The sequence below is a fragment of the Copidosoma floridanum genome, unplaced genomic scaffold (assembly GCF_036245765.1).
Source record: "Copidosoma floridanum isolate Cflo_tuat_1 unplaced genomic scaffold, Cflo_Japanese_pri ptg000025l, whole genome shotgun sequence".
Classification (NCBI taxonomy): Eukaryota; Metazoa; Arthropoda; class Insecta; order Hymenoptera; family Encyrtidae; genus Copidosoma; species Copidosoma floridanum.
The window spans coordinates 6,708,966-6,730,756 of record NW_028321902.1 but is presented as its reverse complement, the minus strand read 5'-3'; the positions used below and the strand labels follow the sequence as shown (position 1 = coordinate 6,730,756).

The window sequence follows — 21,791 nt, the reverse complement described above, 5'->3', positions numbered from 1 at the left end:
TCAGTTGTCAAGAATACTGTTTGGTTCAAACGAAGAAATAGTGATAGAAAAACAAGCTCATCTTGAAAAAAAAAAAAAAAAAAAAAAAAAATGATTAAATCGGCATTTTATTTCTGTTTCTTTCAAATTTTGTGTATTCAGAATTAAAAATGTTAAAAACTAATCCATTAGAATTGTTTTACTTGAAGATTTACAATCGATGCCTTATTTTTGAAACGTTTCGCGCGAACTAAGATATTATGACTACTTTGATGCTTTGCTACAAGTATTTTGGTATTTTATTAATCCACAAGCATATACGTCTTACTACCGGAAGCCAACAGAGTTTTACTTATATATTTTTGTTCACTTTTTCGTCTTTGTAAACGTACCCATACTATATCATATCTATGGAATCTTCGTAATGCCACCAACCGCGTACATTTATTTTTTTAATGATAACTTTTAGTGTGAAACGATATAAAGTAAATAAGTACATAGTGACTTATGGACCATATGTATGCGTGGTATTTGAGAGACATTATAAAGCACAAAGTCTTTTATGATACGTATATGTTTATTTTACTTTAACTTTAATCGAATACATTTGTTTGTCTAGTTATTTCTTTTAAAATAATCTTCAATGTTATTACTTGGATGTTGGATTAGAGTCTTATTTTTCAAGGATTTTGAAATGAAATCACAATTTATGATTGTTATAAACGGAATTGTATTATTTAAAAATATAAATAAGTACATCTTATGAATAAGAGATGTCGATTTTTTTTGCGTCAGTAACTCTAATTTATTAATATATAAGTAATATTCGATTGTGATGTTTGAAAAACAAAAAAATCCTACACCTTCACCTATAATTTTAAAAACATGTGTACTTACATCAAAAACGAACATCCGTGTTAACAGTAATATACTGCAATGAAAGAAAATCTAGCTATAAAAAATTTTCTCATTATATTATTCAGGAGGTATTAAAAAGCGTGTGAAAGGAGAAAAAGATTAACAGCACAGGGTGTCACTGATATTTGGGGTTGGAGGTTGGATATTAAAAATCAGTACTCTGTTGAGTTATCGTTTTGACAACTAAATAGGCCAATCATGGAGAATGTTCATAACCACATCATTGATAACGAAGGATAATTAGACTAATTCAACACATGGAACTTACCACTCATCGTATTTTATACTTTAACATGTGCATTTAAAAAAAAATGCTTTTTAGCATTGACGCATTCGTTGTGATTTGTTGAACATATTGCACGAACAGTTTAAACAATTTCAATAGAAAACGTCGGTTCAGCCTCTACTTAAAAAAGTAAATCTTTTTCACATACGTTAATTTCTCACGGTGATTCATAAAAACGTCTCAGTCGAAGGAGTCAAAGAACAAATTAATCTATAATCAGTTACTATTACCTACAAATCTTAAGTTTGCCGCTAATATTAGGCAAGACTCAAGTTATTTCCAACTTACAAATACCACTATTATTGTTCGATCGAGAGATAAGAGTATATCTTTGTGAGATCGTTGCACCAAGTTTCACATGTCGCGTAGCACTATGTCCGACTGCCAGAATTCCACCACCAGTGCTCCACGTCAAGCTACTAATTTTTCCCTAGCAATCGATAGAATATAATATAGAGTAGAGCAGAGAAAATAAAAAACTAACGAGATTATTGAAAATAAAAAACAATCGATTTATCTTGAAATCTGATATTTCCAAACTATTCAACGTATTTATCAATTGAACAGTGGTAGAAGATTTATCACTGCTACCCAAATCGTAGTCATCGAACGTACTGCTACCGTGCTGTTCATCCAGGAATTGGACAGAAAATTTGAAAATTATGCAGATATTTAAAACAATTTTTTTATTCTTTTAATAATAAAATCGCACGTACATTATATTATATTTACCTTTAGACTTCAAAAACTTTTACATTTTTCATACGGTTGTTCACATAATATATGCACTAACTAAAATTTTTAATTCGAAATTAAATGGGTCAAGTTATGTCAAAAACGTACTATGTAAGCAAAAGTAGTACTTTTCGAAACGATTTGACGGTAATCAAAATTACTTTAATTTAGAATCTATTTTAAACATTTATATATACTTGTCGTTTTTAATATGTTTCATAGGTAGATGCAATATCTTTTATTTCCATTATAAAATTATCCATCTCCATATTCGCGTGTGCATATAAACGTAAAAACATTTCAACGAGTATATGTAAATTGTGTAATGTATATATTATAAGTAATAATATAATTTACTACACTGTAGTACATAATTTAATTGTGTGCATTGGTTGAGCTACTGACAGTTCGCAATAACGAATTAGTGTGATATATATTTGACATGAATATAATTTGTACAACCGTTTTTTTATTTCTACATCACTCATTTGTTTTGACCAAAACAGAATAATGTAGTACATTATGGGCTCGTTATAAACATATATATATCGTAACGTGTATTATAATATACAATTATATTTCATGAAGTCATCACACACCAAAACAAAACAACACAAAAATTTATCAAGATCGTTATGGCCATATCTCATTCGACCTGGTTTTTAGAATGTTCGGAATGATCGGATCACAGGTTCCCCTGTAACAACGTAATCCGCGACCGCATGGACACATCATAAGGTACACGTCACCGAGAACCATCGACGACCCATCGGGCCAGTAGCGGCTGCCATTCGTCATAGGACCACTCGGTATGCAGTTATCGTTCGCCATTTGCAGCGGCCGGCAGCTAGGAAGAGTGTATCGCTCGTATCCTGAAGAAAATATTGTGGAATCGTAACGTGCAACGTCACGTGTACTCAATTTGTACAATGTCAAACACTCCATAGTATAGGTTATAGTAAGTGGATTTATTCAAGCCACTTTAGGTTTGGTCCGATTTTCTTAGAAAAATATACCTATATCGATATATGGGTGATTCTGCCGTAACTTGCTCAGATCGACTTGAAAAATTAAAAAAAAAAAGTTGGTTGAAAAAAAATTTTTTCATGATATTTTTATTGTACACAACATTAGTAACAAATATCTAAAACAATGCAACTACTAAATTTGCTGTTCAAAAGTTATACGAAATTTTATAAAAGTCAGTTTTCATCGATTTTTGAATAATTGTATCTCTTTAAATTTCTAACACATGTAGCTAAGCTCCTTCAACAGTTAGAGTGTTCTTACTGGGCTAAAAAGAAAGCTGGGATCAAGACTTATTGAATAAAAAAAAATTTTGTTCGGTTTTATGCTTTCATTCGAAAGTTACAGCTGTTTCAATTAGAGCGTAAATATCGCTAATAATGTGATTTTGGCTGAAATTCAGTATTTTTCATAAAATCACTATAACTTTTCATTCAGAGCATAAAATTCAAAGATTTTTGTTTGAATAATTAGGACTATATATTTGCTTTCATTTAAGCCCAGATAAAGCCACCTAATGGAGTGCACCACTTGGCTACCAACGTTGGAAGTAGCACCACCGTTTTTACATTTATGCAGCGAAAAGAAGTGTCTCGTCTTTTAGCCCAATAGTGATGAAAAAAAAGTTTGGCTGGGATTGAATACTCTAAAACGAAAAAAAACGGCACTTTGAGGTGAGGTAGGGTCGGAATGGAATTTTCAATGTTTGTAGTGCTCGTACGACTCATAGACGTATTACAATGACTTCTCCACCCATACTTCATTTACTAAATGGAATGGAAAATTCGACTCTAAATGATCGTTTATCTCAATGAAGAAATTAATATATCGGTATTAGACAAAATGTCAAGTGAAGTTGACGACATTTAACACAATTTAACATTTTTAAAGTTATGGATTTCATTACGGCACGTGAGTATGAGTACCGGACACGATCTGAAGCCATCTGACACGATTACAGCAGAATCACCCATATATATATGGAACCGGACAACCGGTTTTTGCTTAGAGAATCGGACCGAACCGAAAAGGGTTTGGACGAACCTAGTAAGTCACACTCACCTATGGTGCAACAAGAACCCGGTGGGCAGTCGGACTGCTTCGCGCATTCGGCACCAACTGGCCAACTTCTTTCGACTTTCTGGGCTGCAACTACCATCGCCAGCCCCAAGAACAGTACTGTCTTCAACATTGCGGTCATCCTGTTTCTTGTTGTGTCCTTAAGACTTGTCTTTATTCGCTTTACCTGAAAGAGCAAAATAGTTGCAGGTGAACACGAGGGAAGGTGTTTTTTTCCAGTGTTCCACACACGCGTGAATAATGACCGGCGAAAGTAGTGACAGTGTAATGGTTGTGAATTGACGTGTATAATTGATACCGAGAACACTAACTTTTTTAAATTGCCTTTTGCGATCGACAAAAAGGTGATGCATATGGTGTAGTGTCGTCAATTGTGGCAATTATCAAGACGTCGAGTGTAGGTATAATGATGATGGTTCCGATGGAAGATAGCAAATCTGACGGTGCGATCAAGGTAAGTGAATAATTGAAAAAAAAAAAAAAATCATCTCTAGTGTTTAATTACGTCACTGCAGATACGAGATTTCGAGGGACCAAAGTGTTTAAAGGAGGTGTTTGCTCGTGGCTATTACATGGGATAGGTGTGATAGTCGCACCATCATCCTGACGCGCGAACAATCGTACAACTCTTCGAGTGTGGGAAGAACAAAAAGAAAAAAACCCCGAGAATAATAACAAACAAAAGGCCATCTCGTTGACTAGGCGTGCCCATAGGATTATATATATTATGTACCTGTCTCGCGCTAGTAAAGAAGCCTCGAAAATGTTTTGAGGACGTCACGGGTATTAAAAGAATCGAGGCGCGTCGCGGTTGAACCGTAACGCTTGTTTACTAATCGTTATGATATGCATTGCAGAGATAAACCAGGTAATTCTGGTATTAATATAAGTCATGGACTAGGAAAATTTAACGAATCATCGTACAAGAAAGACTATACTTCAGTACAATGCAAATTAGCGTGAATGGATTTGTTGTAACATCACTTGGTGGTGGCCTTACAGATATAGCCTTCGCTCGTATTTTCTGCGTATACTGTACATAAACGTAAACGGGTTTTTCTACTTAGGTCTTTTTTCAATTACGATAAACATCTATTTACGCATTACATTTTAGGATAGGTGAATTTCCTTGCAGTGAAGTTGGAAATATTCGTATTAAATTACGCATAAATTTATTTATCTTTTAATCAAAAAGTTTAATTATAATTCGTATAAATCATACAATACTGTTAAACAATTTTTTTTTGTCAATACTAAAACAATTTTCATTGATTAAACTTGCTACGATGCAACATTTGTGTAATAGTATTAAATATTACAACTTCTTTTTGTGATGAACAAAACATTAAATGCTTGTGTAAAACGTAAGTTTATAAAATTGTCACTAAAATACAGATATAGATGTTTTTCTCAGAGAAATCTTCTTTAAATGCAAACCATAACGTTTTATAGTGATCAGATAAATATTTATCAAATTTAAGCGTAATCGGATGAAAGTCAATCAAAGGAATTTTTAAACCCGATTACGTATTCAACATTATAGGTCCAAATTCAATAATTTTTTTTATATTTCAAATATAGATACACTGAATGTATGGTTGGACTATTTTTTCAGGCGAAAATATTTCTACAATTTTTTAGGCCGTTACATTATGGACAAGTAAAAAAATTGTGGAGGCATAGAGCAATTTGAAATTTTAAATCGTGTTTTGCCGTTAAAAATACACAGATGTATAAGTAACAGACCAGCTTTTTGACCGAATCAACTTGAATAATCTTGATCAATGGATAAACTATTTTATATTGATGAATAAATTGCTAAAACATCCGCGCCATATACGAAAATATACGATAGAAAAATACGAATCAAATTATGAATATTCATTAAAAGTAATAAACTTATAGGTATATAAAAAAAAATTTTACATGTACAGTTATAGGAACCAGAAGTTACTAAATATCATTGACAAACCACCTATTGTCTAAAATTCAAACGTAAATTAACAAAGTAGTAATAAAAAAAATGAAATTCAGCCAACCAATAAAAAAATTCAACTTACTTGCACTTGTTAACCAGTTGAAATCCAGTGAGCGTTTGACTGCAGTTGCGACACGCGTTTTCTTTATATATACATTTTGATGAATCTCGTGCGCGAACCGGCACTGCCAGAATTTGGTTGTTGTTATATCGCCGTACGTGTGTCACGGCATGGGTAAACAAAAAATTTATTTATTGCAATTAGTACACTTCTGGAGAACACAGACACTCGGGCTCCTTATCACTTGTCTTTGCACACCATGTAAGTAACCAGCAATACAGTATATACATATACGTCTTATAAAAAAGTACCCATAAACATTGCTTTCCAAATCTAGATTTTGCTTAATTGCAATAATTAATAATAATGACAGTACATGGCGTTTCAATAACAAGAGTAGCGTTTTTCCATCAAATTATTCGCTGCTCGCATTGTTTCCTAAGGTGGAACCGAGGGACATATCTGCACGTCATTGGACTTCCCACTTGTATGTACTGTACATGTACGCAACTTGGGCCTAGCCGTTTTTTGTCTCACTCACAAGGAAATTGAAGGACGACTTTGTAATTTTAATATGAGTAATTTTACAACAAAGTGCGTTCAGTCGGACGCTTAATGTCTAGGGCCCGCGGATAACGATGTGGGATTACGTGGAGCGCGTTATACTCGTTACGAGGCGTCCGAACCAGGGAATTTTAAAACTACTTGGTATATGTTTTTTTACATGTTTACCTATCTGTTGGTTTGAGAGTTCGGTTCGGCCATGATAAAGTAAAAATAATGGAACCAACATTAACAATAATTTAATCCACTAGAGCTATCCAGTAATGCTTTTCTGCCAAAATTAGATTAATTTTAAATATGAAATAATAACAATCAGTTTATTAAGTTTTAGCGCAAAAAATAGGTGGATGAATTTTCGAAATTTCATGTATTAAATAGTTTTATTTTTTTTTATTTATTTGATTGATAAATGAATGGAATAACTTAAAATTTGGATTTTTTATAAAACCATGAAACTTGTTAAAATTGTAAATTTAAAATTCGTTATAAAATCATAAGATATTTATACTATAGAAATTATTATTTGACAATCATAGGTTGAAAAAAATTATTTTTCTAACAAAGCCTTGGAGTTATCGGCATGAGATTTATATTTTTTTAATCAAGAACGTATTGGGTGTATAATATCATACTTAATTATAGTTCTCAATTTACGTTTATTGATAGCCCCTTTTTTTCTATCAGAATTTTTCCCATCTGCAACGCGCGTAATCAAAATATCGTTTAGTAAGCATTTGAAAAAAAAAAATTGTTTTTCTAAATAGTGGAAGAAGAATTAATATGGATAGTCCGTATAATACATATTTTTAAGAATATTTATTAAAATTAACTTTTTTTTGTTGATTTTTTTACTTAAATTGATGTACATTTGTTTGTATTTGTTGAAAAACGGATTCGATCTCTCTATGCATACTTAGATATTTTTGTTGCATTGAAAAACAAATTACGACAAAAACTGAAATGCTAACTAGTACAGGATTGGGACTTTTGTGGTTGCACTTGGATGGTGAAAACATTTAAATGTTCGGCCTTTTTTTCAACAAAAAAAAAATTTCATTGGCTAATTTTGTAACAATCCTATTTAAAAAAAAAAGAAACTGAAAAAATTTTGATTTTTAGAACTCATTACTAATCACTTTTGGGATTTTATAGATACAAAAAAATAGTTGTAATATTTTAATATCGATTAGAGTAGAAATAGCTGCACAATTATACATTTAGACAATTTCAAAGTATGTTCAATCAAAAGGAAAAAAAAAATTGTCAGTATGCACTTACAGATGCATTTATTATTTTTCTATATGGATCAAAAAAGCAAAATTTGTATATTATATTAAAAATATCTTACACACAAAAGAGTGGATTAGTTAAAACATTAGAATAGTTATAAAGTTATCAATTAAACGGACAAAGCTTTTTGGGTTTTTTTTGTAATTTCTATAAAATAATAGCATTTTCTTATAAATTAAAGATAAAATATGGATTTTTACTTCAAAAATTTAACTTTTTCCTTGAAATAAAGATTCTATTGTTATTTATCTAAGAGATTCACTAACGCGTTAGAGGTAGACAATGCCAATCGTAGTAGCTTCGTATAAATTGGAAATTAACATGCCCTGTGGTAATTATTATCAGCTCAATGTGGCTGGCTGTCCAGAATTGTTCGGTTTGAACAAAGAAATAGTGACAAAAAACAAGGCCATCTAGAAAAAAAAAAATTGTTATATCGTTATTTTATTATTGTTAATTTCTATTTACCCTGTCTTTTAAATTGTGTGTGTCCAGAATTAAAAACGTTAAAAACTAATCCATTAGAATTGTTTGACTTGTAGATTTTTAATGGATGCCTTATTTTTGAAACGTTTCGCGCGAACTAAGATATTATGACTACTTTGATGCTTTGCTACAAGTATTTTGGTATTTTATTAATCCACAAGCATATACGTCTTACTACCGGAAGCCAACAGAGTTTTACTTATATATTTTTGTTCACTTTTTCGTCTTTGTAAACGTACCCATACTATATCATATCTATGTAATCTTCGTAATGCCACCAACCGCATACATTTATTTTTTTAAAGATAACTTTTAGTGTGAAACGATATAATGTAAATAAGTACATTGTGACTTAAGGACTATATGTATGCGTGGTATTTGAGAGACATTATAAAGCACAAAGTCTTTTATGATACGTATATGTTTATTTTACTATAACTTTAATCGAATACATTTGTTTGTCTAGTTATTTCTTTTAAAATAATCTTTAATGTTATTACTTGGATGTTGGATTAGAGTCTTATTTTTCAAGGATTTTGAAATGAAATCACAATTTATGATTGTTATAAACGGAATTGTATTATTTAAAAATATAAATAAGTACATCTTATGAATAAGAGATGTCGATTTTTTTTGCGTCAGTAACTTAAATTTATTAATATATAAGTAATATTCGATTGTGATGTTTGAAAAACAAAAAAATCCTACACCTTCACCTATAATTTTAAAAACATGTGTACTTACATCAAAAACGAACATCCGTGTTAACAGTAATATACTGCAATGAAAGAAAATCTAGCTATAAAAAATTTTCTCATTATATTATTCAGGAGGTATTAAAAAGCGTGTGAAAGGAGAAAAAGATTAACAGCACAGGGTGTCACTGATATTTGGGGTTGGAGGTTGGATATTAAAAATCAGTACTCTGTTGAGTTATCGTTTTGACAACTAAATAGGCCAATCATGGAGAATGTTCATAACCACATCATTGATAACGAAGGATAATTAGACTAATTCAACACATGGAACTTACCACTCATCATATTTTATACTTTAACATGTGCATTTAAAAAAAAATACTTTTTAGCATTGACGCATTCGTTGTGATTTGTTGAACATATTGCACGAACAGTTTAAACAATTTCAATAGAAAACGTCGGTTCAGCCTCTACTTAAAAAAGTAAATTTTTTTCACATACGTTAATTTCTCACGGTGATTCATAAAAAACGTCTCAGTCGAAGGAGTCAAAGAACAAATTAATCTATAATCAGTTACTATTATCTACAAATCTAAAGTTTGCCGCTAATATTAGTCAATACTCAAGTTATTTCCATTTTACAAATACCACTATTATTGTTCGGCCGAGAGACAAGAGTATACTTTTTACACTTTAATCGTAAAATAAAATCATGTCAAAATAAAAACGATAAAAAAAAAAAAAAAATACCACTTGATTGATAACGCGTTTAATATCATTTTGTACTAAATGCCTGTGAAAAATGTTCAAGTTCACAACTTGGACTGGTGCTGCGTGCCCTTTCTCGGCACATTGTTGAAAGGCTGGAGTATCGGGTAGAGCGGGTGGTTTGTCTTGAACTGCAAAATGTCATCGATACGTTGCACCTCCTCGATGCTCGACGTCGCAACGCCATCCTCGCCCAATGGCGTGTCCTGTTTCGCTTGGCTGTCCTCGACGGTCGACACCACGTGGATGCAGATGTTTTTCTTCGACTTTCCATCGATTATGTCCTGCAACGGGGAAACCAAAATTTCAACCATTCGTTCCTATACCAATCTCGAAATTATTATTATGACGTACTTCGTAAAACTTGACGATCTGGTCGCGCGTGATGGTCCTTAGGTAGGCAACTTCGATGCCGGTGCGATCAAAGTTGTACTGTTGCATGCTTATCTCGGTCCAGTAAATGCTGGACTGTTTGCTCAGGGTCTTTGGCTTCTCCAGCCGGCGCGTCGCCAGCGACTCCTTGTGCTTGTTGAACTCCTCGTCCGGCATCGTCGCTATGTGCTCCTGAGTTGAAAAAAAAAAAAAAAAAAAACAATCCACAATTGCTTTCTAGTTCAAAAAAAAAAAGGTAAACCATATGGAGCTGACCTTCATTTGGCTGATGAACGAGTCGATCCTCCTCTCGACGAACTGCGGGTGGTGGCCGCTCTGGACGAGGATTTTCAGGCCCTGGACCCCGTCCGCTCGGCGTATACCACTGAAAACGATGTATCCCAATTGTTCTTTGGTCCGTAGGATGTTGAAGCACGGCTCGGATATGATTTGAGTGATGAGCTCGAGCAGCATATTGCTCTCGGTCGACTGCATGCCGCTCTGGTAATAAACTTCCGTGCACGAGCTCTTGTGGTGCTTGTTTTCGGTCTCGTAGAGGTAGTGGCAGCCTGAAACCGATACAAACCATTACAATTACTGGCTTGACACCTTCGTGTGTGGGCTAGGGATGTCCGAGTGCATCCACTTGTATTATACGATTTTATCAACTCTGAATCAGATCATCATCCCAACTAGGATTGGTGCTTCTTTACATTCTTCAATTTATATGGTTTTGTGAAAATTTTGCCTATCTCTACAGTCATACCTGAAATTACGATTTCGTTTTGTCTCGGTTCGCGTGATCGGAAGGATAAATCGGTTTACCGATTACAATGCGTAACGTAAAAGTCTGGAGGTACGGACCTTGGGGCAGTTTTAGTCCCCGGTAGGGCACCATCTGCCTGGGCAGTAGAGGCATCAGGTCCTTCACGCCGTTCACGAACTTCGACTCCAGCAGCTTGGCGGTCTGGGAGGCTTCGCTCCTCGTCACGTTGCCGTGAATCAGGCACTCTATGTGCATCTTACTCATAAACAGGGGAATGAACTGCTTCATCTTGTCGGCGGTCAGCACTGGACAATTGAATGAAATATTGTTTTAAAAAAAGTTGATTTTTTAAAGATATTAAAAAAATGTCTCACTCGAGCAGGTGTTCAGCAACTCGTTTTTCACCCAAACGTGCTCGGACAAGAGCACAGCGAGGTAGTAGGTCGCGTGATGGTACGGCTGCTCCGCTTCGAAGTTCTTGAGGCTTCTTATGAACTGTAAAAAAAAAGGTGATTGTTTATTTTCTCGTTCAACTGCACAGATGCAACTTGGCAGGGCTTACGTCCTCCTTCCATATCTCGAATCTCTTCTCGTCCACCTCGAAGTTGACCATCCGCTCCAAGATTTTGTCCAACAAAGTGTGCAACTTGTGATCGTAGCCCGTTAAGCTCAACTGAAAAATGTCCAAAAAATTAAAAGGTGGAAAAAAAAAAAACAGAAAAACCCTCGACAGTTGTGGTTAGTTTAATATCTCACGCTCAAGCCGTGTTGGCTATTGCTCAGCTCCCACTTCAACCCAGCCAAGTCCGCGTCGTAGGCGTACTCGTTCAAAGAATCCTTGAACAGTTGGATAAACATGAACGTCAAGCTAGAACTGATCGGGTCGATGTAGGCGAACGGGCTGTAATCACAAATCGCATCCACTTGTCAACTCACTCGCCATCGACTACTGGATCCAAAAGTAAAAAAAAAAAAAAAAAACCCTCACCTCACAAAGTCAAAGACCATCGTTGCCTTGGGCAAAAGAAACTCGTCGTCCTGCTTGAACCACATCCTCACGAACGGGGTGTCCTCTATTATCACCGGGAACTTGTCGACCTGCGAGGACATTGTGTATAAATAAAGCCTCTTAAACTATGGGCGTCAACTATACGACTACCTTGTCGTGCGGCTTGATGTCGAACTTGGTCGGGACGAACTCGTTCTTGTCCGGCAAGTGGAAGGCTTCGTTGAGTCCAGAGTTCTTCCATTTGTGGATCTGCTCGGCGGGTATCTTTTCCTCCCGGAACTTGGTGCCGTACCATGGCTCAACGCTGTTGGCCTCGGCTTCGAACATTTTCCCCACCACGTGTATGCGCACGTTCTCAGGCACGAGGTAGCTCTCCAGCTCGTTTATCAAGTCCGGCCGCCACTCGGTTATCAGCCTCGGCGCGCTTAGGACCTCCTCGATCGGGTACTCCTGCAGAGCCACCACGGTCGCGTTGACGCAGTTGCGCGGCGTCGACTTCTCCTTGAACCGGAAATTCATGCTCGCTATGTCGCTGTACTCCTGAAAGGATTACGATTTGCCTTTTTGAAATTTGTCTCTTTCTTCCTCGACGTTTACTCGCGCGCTCACTTGGAAGATGTCCTTGACGGGACCCTGTTTTTTGATCAAGTTGATGTACTGGAAGGTCATGGTGATGATGTCGTCGACGTGGTTGATGCCCTCCTCGGTGAGATCGACGGTGACGGAGAAGAAGTCTATGGTCCGGGCAAAGAACCGCTTGCCTGACATCAGTGAGTTGCACCAGCCCTTTTCCTTCAACGCCGACAGTAGCGAGCCCTTGCCCTCGTGACCTATCAGGTGCGACCAGTAATGCGCCGGCTGTAATCCAGTTTTGTATTGTCAGTCATCATGTAAATATGAGGGTTCGCTCGTTGAGCCAAAAGTTGACACCGACTTGCGCTCGAAAGTGCTTGTGCAGGTCCGGGATGGGGAAGGTGATGGTGAGGTGGCGCAGGTCCTTTATCGGCACGACGAACCACTTGGTCTGAAAGTGCTCCTTGTTGAAGGGGTGCTCGGGCCAAGTCGGGGCCTCCACGTCCTTGTTCTCGATGTCGGAGAACTTGTCGATCACCATTCTCTCCAGCTCGTCGAGGCTCTCTGTACGGAGAGGGAGAAAATTGTCACGGTACTACTCGGATTTTGGTATAGTTACGCATGACTCATCGTACCTTTTCCAAGGACACTGAGAGCCATGATGTTGGCCGAGTACCAAGTCCTGTGGAAGTTGAGCAGCTCCTGCCTGACGTTGATGTTCTTCTCCTTGGGTATGACGACGAGGGTGTCCTTGTTGCCCGTGCCGAATTTCGAGTACGCGTGGTTTGGATCGGCCGTGGACTTGTCCAACTGGTCGAGCCTCCAGTTGTCGCTGGCCACGTTTTTCTCGTGCTCCGAGTGCACCGCGTTTATCTCCTTCTCCGTGGTCGCCTCGGTGAAAAGGGGCGATATGAAGAACTGCGAGAACCTGTCCAGGGCCCCCTCGAACCTTTCCGGGTCCACGTCGAAGTAGTAGTTGGTGTGGTCCGCGTATGTGGCTGCGTTGCTCGAGCCACCGCACTGGGACAGGTACTGGTTGTACTCGTTCGCCTCGGGGTACTTGGACGTGCCGAGGAAGAGCATGTGCTCGCAGAAGTGCGCCAGGCCCGGGATCTCTTTCGGGTCGGACAGGTAGCCTGCAAAACGGGAATTTACGTGTTTGAGTGCCTTTTTTTTCCTCCCCCAAAGGATACACTCTTGGGGTCGAACTTTTCATGGACTGACCGACGTTTACGTCCAACGAGGCTGCGCTCTTATCCGTCCCCGGTTCGCTTATGAGCAACACTTTCAGCTTATTGTCCAGAATCAGTCCTCTGTAGTCTCTTTTGTCGTTCGGCGACTTGATGATGTTGTTGAAGCGCCTCGGCTCCTTTGGCTGGTGTTTCGTTGCAGGTGACATTATTTCCGTGGTCTTGTTCCTGGAAATAACATTTTCGTTCGCTTGTAAGTGGATTTTTTTTTTTTTTTTTCATTATTATTCCTAAGATTCAAGTCAAATACGCTTGAATCGTTTGGTGGATGGTAAAATATGTCTTGTTTGATCAATATAATATTGAAAGTAACCTTGAACTTGATGAATATTTAATATTTGGTCACGTAACAGCAATGATTCAAGAATTTGTTACGATTGAAAAATAATATTTTGCTTCGTAATATTGAAAAACAGTGACGGTTATCGCGTGGTATTAATAAGGTTTTACTTGAGCAACATTTTTTTAGTAGGAAAAAAAACAAGTCCTTACGCTGCAATACTGTCGCCGGATCCAGACTCGGTGCTTTGATGCATCGATTTCATTTTGACTTTTTTTTTTTTTTTTGCAAAATATCAAAATGACTCCTTTGGTTTTACTGTTATTTTTCTACAACCAAATGTCGATGGTTCCTTGTCAAAATCAATCGAAAATCATCGGCTATATCAAGACATTTAATTGTTACACTGGACCACAAATACCAGCAGATTAACGAGGTTGTATAAAAATCTCTTTCTTTTGCTAATCAAACGTGCGTTGCAGATCGGCTAAAATACTGGAAAAAATAAAAAATAAATAGCCACTGCCAGACGAGATCGGACAAGGAAATGTGGTTTTTACCACGTTAAGTTAACGATCGCGAGTGCGTCAGAAGTTGCAAATAAAAATAATCATGACAGTAACTCGAACGCTACGTGTATACACTTTCGATAACAGTCAACATTAACAAGCTGACTGCCGCACAAGTTACTGTTATGAATAATAACAATTTCGGACTAATGTAATTTGATTAATTTCTCATGAGGTGCAATTTTTTCTTGTCTACTTAGTACAGTTGGTTGTTGAGAAAAAATAAAAAAATTTTTTTTGTCCCTTCTAGGAAAAACATTGATTTTGGCGCGTTTCAGTCTAATACCTGTTAACCTAGACCAGTAAAAACAATACAGTAAATAAACGGATTGGCAACACGTTATTGTTGAATTATTATAACTATTGACCCAAAAAATTGAATTGCGTACGAATCAGGTGTGAAGTTAAAAATATTATGTGGTTTTAAAAGGCGAACAAAACAAATGTATACCGTAAATAATAAAAAAAATGTAATTTCTTTGTAATTTACCGTTTATTTACAAGTAATGCAAGTAACGATCCGATTGGCACACAATTTACAGTGACTCAATCGAAATACCTAATCACAAAAATTATTTGGAAACTTGTCACTTTGAAGAAAAATTTTAAACACCAACTGTTTATCCTAGAAACAGAAATTTAGAGGCCATGAATAGGTAGATGCATCGTGGAATTGATTTTCTAAATTTTCTAGCACGAAAATGTTTAAATAACCTTTTTTAAGATTGAAATACAAAATCACCCAATTATTTGTCAAGTGTACCAATTTTAATGCTTAAACACACACAACACAGATCGGTTTATCACTCAAGTTTCGTGTAATAAATTTGAACAGATTTGCCACAGTGTGTACTCTGGATATAAACTAGAGTAATAGGTTATGTATAGTTCAAGTCGACGTCAACAAAAGAAAAAAAAAAAAACTTTGCACACTGCCAGTTACGAAGTCGAGCGTGATTGTGCATGTCTCTCACCTGACGAGTACAAAAGAATGGATGGGTACGATGCAAAAACGAACGAGCAGCAAGCGTTTAGCAAACATTAGCAAACTGTAACTATCGACGCCTTTTTTATTCCTCCTTTTTTCCCTTTAAAAAACTCAAACTTCACTGAAACTACCCAATTTTTCGTAGCAAAACAGCAGCAGCCGACGCGATTTGTAAGTATATATATATACATGTATAGATCGTAGTACGTCTGCACCGCGTGACCGTCAGTCGGTCGCACTAGGAAATAGGATAAAGATAAATTATACGTAGTAGGTAATGTCTCGGTGATCGGCAGGTGATGCGTCAGGTGCCAAAGAGGTTCCTTGGTTTTTGAAAAATTTTTTTTCAACTAGTTTTAAAAGTTTATTGAAATTGTAATGTAAAAGAGTCATGTGTACAATTTATGTCCAAACGATTCCGTACATTTCCGAATTTCAAGTCGTAGCGCTGGCTATTCACGGCACGTATACGTTATCTTATCGGAGGAAAAGATTAAATAGTAGTTGAAAACATGTAAACCTATAATAAGGAACGACCGTGTAACGGTTAAAAACGAGAATAATTTTCGACTCACCGAATAATACTTAAATAAGGAAAAATGCCATGTTAAGTTATTGAAAATAAGTCTGGTTTTCCACAGCATTTATTTGCAAGATTTTTAATTAACGAAAAAATTGAAGAAAAAAAAAAGCTGAGTCAAGTAATTTTGTAAAAATGTATCGCGAGAAACAACAAATTTGAAGCACTCGAGGTTTCCTTGGCATTTATCTTGGAGAGACAGGCTTCCTGTTTACGCACATTTTATCATCTACTTAGGATCGCGTAAGCGTGCTAGTGTTCGTTTTCATTTACATATTAACAACTTACGAAGTCTCTGTTGGAACTTTGATATTCTGACATTTTTGCTTCATTTTTCAGCTAAAATTTCTTATTTTTCGTGTTATTTTCATGTACTTTTTCGAAAGCAATAGTTTTTAAACAGTTTTTTTTTTTTTTTTTTTTAAACTAGTTCTGTCTTTTCACACGACTGGACTTTGTTGAGTACGTGGTACAAACAGTGAAGCAACTGCATAAGTTGTATCCACGATACCACATAACTTCAAAAAGTAACCGATTGTGATAAAAAAAAAACCGCGATCTGCAATAAAACTGGGATGAAAATTCGTTAAGTGGAAAAAAAAAGACGAGACACATATGGAGAAAATAACAGAGTAAAATATTTGTATAACCTTTATTTTATCATTGAATCGCTTGAGTAAACATTTCGTGACAATCATTTTCAAGCGAAGCACACTGTCAAGGATCTCCTCGCAGGGACACGGCAAATGTCGAAAAAGCTTCCAAAAAAAACGAAAGTTCCGACGACTCTTGTGATTGTGATTGCGACTGCAAGTAACCTCTGTATTAACATTGATTTCCCCGAAAACGAAGCAAACGAACTTTTTTTTTATGATTTTACTGAAGGTGGGACCGAAGTTGCCAAAAAAAACGACTACTGCGGCAGTGAGTATTTGAAAGAGCACTTTGCCAAAATTTTGCCGCTTACCATGCGCGAAATCGCGACGAGGAAGCCCCGCAATCCTATCGAATACCTCGGCTACAGGCTCCTACATTTCAAGGTGAGGTAATTAACGGAACAGCGACGACTTTTAACGTTTATTTAAATATTATCACTTGATGCGTGTGCACAGGAGTGCGAGGCTCGCGAAAACAGCGTGAAAGAGTTTGAGAACGAGCTGCTCGAGAAGAAGCTCAAACTGCGGGAAGAACTTGACACCACATGGGTATATTTTGTTTATCCTCTTTAACGATTATTTTGCGTTGAAATATTGTAACGTTTGCAATTTTCCAACAAGTCGTCTCAGGAATTCGAGTTTGTCGATAAATACCACGACGGAAGCCAAATCACGGAAGATAATGTGCAGGATTGTCGGAGTAAAAGTGTTGCTCAACATTGAGAATTTTTTTGAGCAGCAGTTAAAATAAATATCAACGGTAGCTTTGAAAGCACGAAAAAATATGTTTTGCTTGAAAAGTAATGCTCGTGACATTTTTTCCACATGCAACGCAAAACAGCACACTTGGGAGCTACGTCTGCCAAAAAAATAAAAAAAAAAAAAAAAAATCAATTTGAACTCGAAGAAAAAATTATTGATGCGCTATAAATTACGACCTCCGCATCCACCAGCATGGATATTATACACACATAGAGAATGTATATTTATAAATCGATCCGAAAAGATACTGTGCGGTCAATATTGAATCTTTGGCCATTAGCCAGTTGGAGCTAGATATAACCAGTGTTTGTTTGTGGGCGGCTTTTCATTGCTTTGTCTCTAAACCCTTTCGTCGCTTTAGCTCGAAGTTTATGAAATATACCATGCCGATGTTGTATATACCACCATTGTCGATTATCAATCGCGTGAGAATTATTATGTTTCAAATTTTTTAGTAAATTTATCCAATTGTGCTCAACTGGTAATGTTTTAATGATTCAATTTTCTTTTCTTTCCTTTTTGTACCGCTGCTGTCATCTACAGAGTAAGCCCCGAAGTATCCCCACTAACGACTATAGCCAATGATTCTGTTCTCAAAATAATGACAGTCCCGATCAACTTTTTTCCCTTTTTTTTCATACTCTTCACACACAATATTACTGCAAACAAAAAACCAAGCCCCATAAACATGCGAATCGCATCTCGGTCAATCGCACAAATCGCGAAAAACTATCTCTCTCTATCTCTCCCTTCATTCATTCCCCAACATCCACGAGGTCGGACCAAATTAATTGCTCCTCTCGCTCTAATTGGCCACTTTCGTTTATCTCTTTTTCCTCGCCTACGAACCAGCACTCGCTCGCTCTCGCGTCGCTAATTACAGCAAAACACACGTCGTTTATACTGTACATGTGCACCACCGCGTTATAAAGCAAACGGCAAAGGTTCTTATAGTATATGCACATACATTATAGGACCTGCTTTGCGACACTCGAGCTGTTGCAAATGTACTTCGCGAAGCTCTTTTGCAAAGGGCTCTTTCTTTGTCACTGCAAAGCTTCGTACATTTTTTTTTTTTCCTTTCCTTGGCGCTTTGATTGCCTGCGCGAGCTCGCGACGAATTAAAATGCACAATTGAGATTTCCCCTTTTTCTTCCGACAATCACTCGAGAACATCGCGTGAGTATACGTACACACTCTGACTCTTTGCGCGATAACGCGTTTAAATTATTTTTGAAAAAAAAAAAAAATACACTTTGCGTTCGTGCACAAAGCAATAAACAGCCTATCTCAAAATGATAAACACTTGCGTGCCACTTGCCATAATCACCCGGTGATTTCAATGGGTGCACACGAAAAATGCATATACGATACGCGTTCATATTGTGCGTACAATATTACAGCACACGCACACACGTGCATAATATTCGAGTTATAAGGAAGATGAAAACTCGAGTTAGTTGTATGTACCTATATTGGTACGCGCAGCATCCCTGACCCGAGCTTTATCTAACGTTCACGAGCGATTGACGGGTGGCCGCGTGTGTGTATCAAAATATGAGATAAACTCGGCGAATTTATATCGGAGCGGCTGTGCCGTTTCTGGTATTGGCTGATGCGCCGATCGGGAATAATATTATGTCTTTGGTTACATCCGGAAACTTGGTTCTGTACTTGCGTCACGTTTACATGATTTACGCGCACACGTACATAGTGAATTTGTTGTTTTGCAAAATTTCATCATTGGCAGTGATGATTTATTTTTGCCTCGGAAAGACCAGCGACCCTCACGTGTATCACGCGCCACAGACAAAAGCATATACATATGTTGCACGTAGAGTCGCGTTTAAATTAATTTTCGTTACCAGAAAAAAAACAACTGCTTTGCCGCGATAATGATAATACCAACTGGCCGTGGCAGTATCAAGTGGAAACAAGATTATGAAATGGGCAAAAAGTTTCAACGAGACGTATAGTCGCACGCGCGTTCGTTGTCTCCTTTTTTTTCCTACTATTTAGGTCGTACAAGAGTTAGGGAAAAAAAAAAAAAAAAAAAGGCAAGTGTAAGTGTATTTTTAGAGCGGAGCTTTCAAAGGGGGTAAGTTGGGGGGTGTCATGCTGTAGCCTATAGATGTAATATATTATATGTGCACCACTGGCCATCGGAATCCAACCACTTGATGATGGAACTCTTAAAACGTCCCTTTCACAGCAAAAACAGTATAGAGTATTTGAGTACGTGATACAAGTACCCCCTGTCTATGCAATACGTGTCTCCCCCCCCCAAAAAAAACAGTGTCTCATAGGTGCACCTAATTGTACCCCCCCCCCTCACACTATACTGAGGAGGAAAAATCATCTTTAGTATGTTCCAGCCACATAAAACACGCGCTTGTATATATATATATATATATATATATATACATAGTACGGGGAGGGGGGTAAAATGGGCAGGTGGGCACACTATATGTGCATAGCGTAGGCGAGAGGAGGTGCGGGACCGTGGCCCTGAACTCGATCGCGCACTCACTCGTGTAAAATACCCTCGTCTTTCCTCGTCGTCGTACATTTTAATTTACCCTCGATGACGTGACACCACCCGCATACTCACCTAATGTATATTTTTCTGTGCAAGTACACTCACGGGCATAAAAAACGTTTCTACAAAATTGATGAACACTTCTTTTACTTCCTTTTACAAATAAACATAAAGGTGAAGATCCATGTAATTCTGTGTATCATCGAAATCCATGTTTCGACCACGTGGATCATCAAAGGGGGATGAAACATATATTATTTTTTTTTTTTCCTAAATAGTTTGTACAGCAAATAGTACAGTTAAGTGTCAAGGATGGGTTTATCTTTTTTTTTTGTTGTCACGTATTTAAAAGTCGTTATCCCCGAGCATAAAAGTTTTAGGGTTAATTAAAAGCAAACACGTGCTCAAAACAAATACGACAGCGAAAATTGACAGAATCGATCAACCCAGGGAACATTTTCTATATATTCCTCGATAAGAAATGCACGGCCTTGCGAATGGTAAGGGGGGGAAAAAAAAAAAAGAAAAAAGAAAGATTTATACTTGTGTGCATGATGCTCTCTGCCGAGCTTCGTGTGCATTAGGACTGCTCCTCGACGTCTTTGTTTATTCTAATTAATTCACCGGCACAGCTAATTATTTGATTGATGGGCTTTCGTGACTACAACTTGTTTCCGTGTCCTCCAACACCTCTCTCTCTCTCTTTTATGTACCCTGTAAGTTTTTTTTTTTTTTTTCTTTTCCTTTGCATAATTGTGTTTCCCTGCAGGGTCGCTCTCTCTCTCTCTCGCGAGACGTGCTTGGTTTTGAACTTAACTCTGCGCGAGGGGGCAAGGTTGTGCTTCATGAATTTTCACCGCGTGCACGCCAAGGTATATAGACTCCCAATAAACTTTAATGAATTTACTTACAAAAAAAATAAATAAATAAATAATTGTTTCTTAAAAGGGAGATAATATTAAAATTGCTGAAATAAAAAGTGTAAATCGAACGCTGTAATTATGAAATGTACATGGTGGGTGTAAAGAGCAATAGCAATAACTATTCCAAACTGTATCGTCATCAAAGCGCACCCATAGTTGCTGTAAAGTAAATTTTTTTTTTTTTCTAGCAGATACGTGCAACACATTATACGTTTTATTGCCAAGTACTATACTAATACCCATATCGTTTTTTGTTTTTCTTTTCAGAAATTGTTTTTCCTTTAAAATTTTAGCACATTGTTTTTATTGAAATAATTTTTGCCGTATGTTTTTAACAAAAACTTGTACAGATCAAAATTGTAAAAGCATCTGTTGCCCCAATGGATCACGAGGGCTCGAAAAAGGTCTGTTTCGTCACGCTCATCTCATATAGCTGGTGATGAGCTGTTGCTCGCGTGCATTGTAATTATTTACGTCTCTGCGTGTTTGTATCGCTGAAAACTTTGCAGGGCTCGTTAAAATTGAATTAAAAAAAAAAAAGGGGCATGGGGAGGAGGGTAATTTTATTAGTGTCGGACAAACTTAATCAGTGGCATCTGCGTTCTTACGTTAAACGTAAATTGCGCAACTTTTAATCGGAAAGCGGCAACGCCGA

The 21,791-nt window shown here is 36.9% G+C and overlaps 1 protein-coding gene across 6 annotated transcripts; it reads right to left on the bottom strand.

Annotated features, from left to right (window-relative positions):
• Positions 1-8,193: 8,193 nt before the first annotated feature.
• Positions 8,194-15,839, bottom strand: Ide (Insulin degrading metalloproteinase). 6 transcript variants are annotated; one of them, XR_016293227.1, is made up of 15 exons: positions 15,663-15,839; positions 13,814-14,007; positions 13,225-13,725; positions 12,951-13,153; positions 12,626-12,874; positions 12,167-12,556; positions 11,996-12,105; positions 11,764-11,908; positions 11,570-11,680; positions 11,382-11,502; positions 11,106-11,312; positions 10,518-10,810; positions 10,224-10,433; positions 9,148-10,153; positions 8,194-8,330 (listed from the first exon to the last, which is right to left on the bottom strand). XR_016293227.1 is itself a non-coding variant. In XM_089595194.1 (15 exons), exons 2-15 carry the CDS (start codon positions 14,382-14,384, stop codon positions 9,914-9,916), a joined length of 3,027 nt encoding a protein of 1,008 aa, XP_089451320.1. In that variant the 5' UTR covers positions 14,385-14,614; positions 15,663-15,839; the 3' UTR covers positions 8,921-9,913. The 6 variants fall into 6 exon arrangements, 5 of the variants coding, with proteins under 5 accessions (XP_089451320.1, XP_014206136.2, XP_089451321.1 ...); XM_089595194.1 differs by lacking the exon at positions 8,194-8,330 and adding an exon at positions 14,332-14,614 and having other exon boundaries at positions 8,921-10,153; XM_014350650.2 differs by lacking the exons at positions 8,194-8,330; positions 15,663-15,839 and adding exons at positions 14,332-14,614; positions 15,179-15,598 and having other exon boundaries at positions 8,921-10,153.
• Between the last annotated feature and the right edge of the window lie 5,952 nt (positions 15,840-21,791).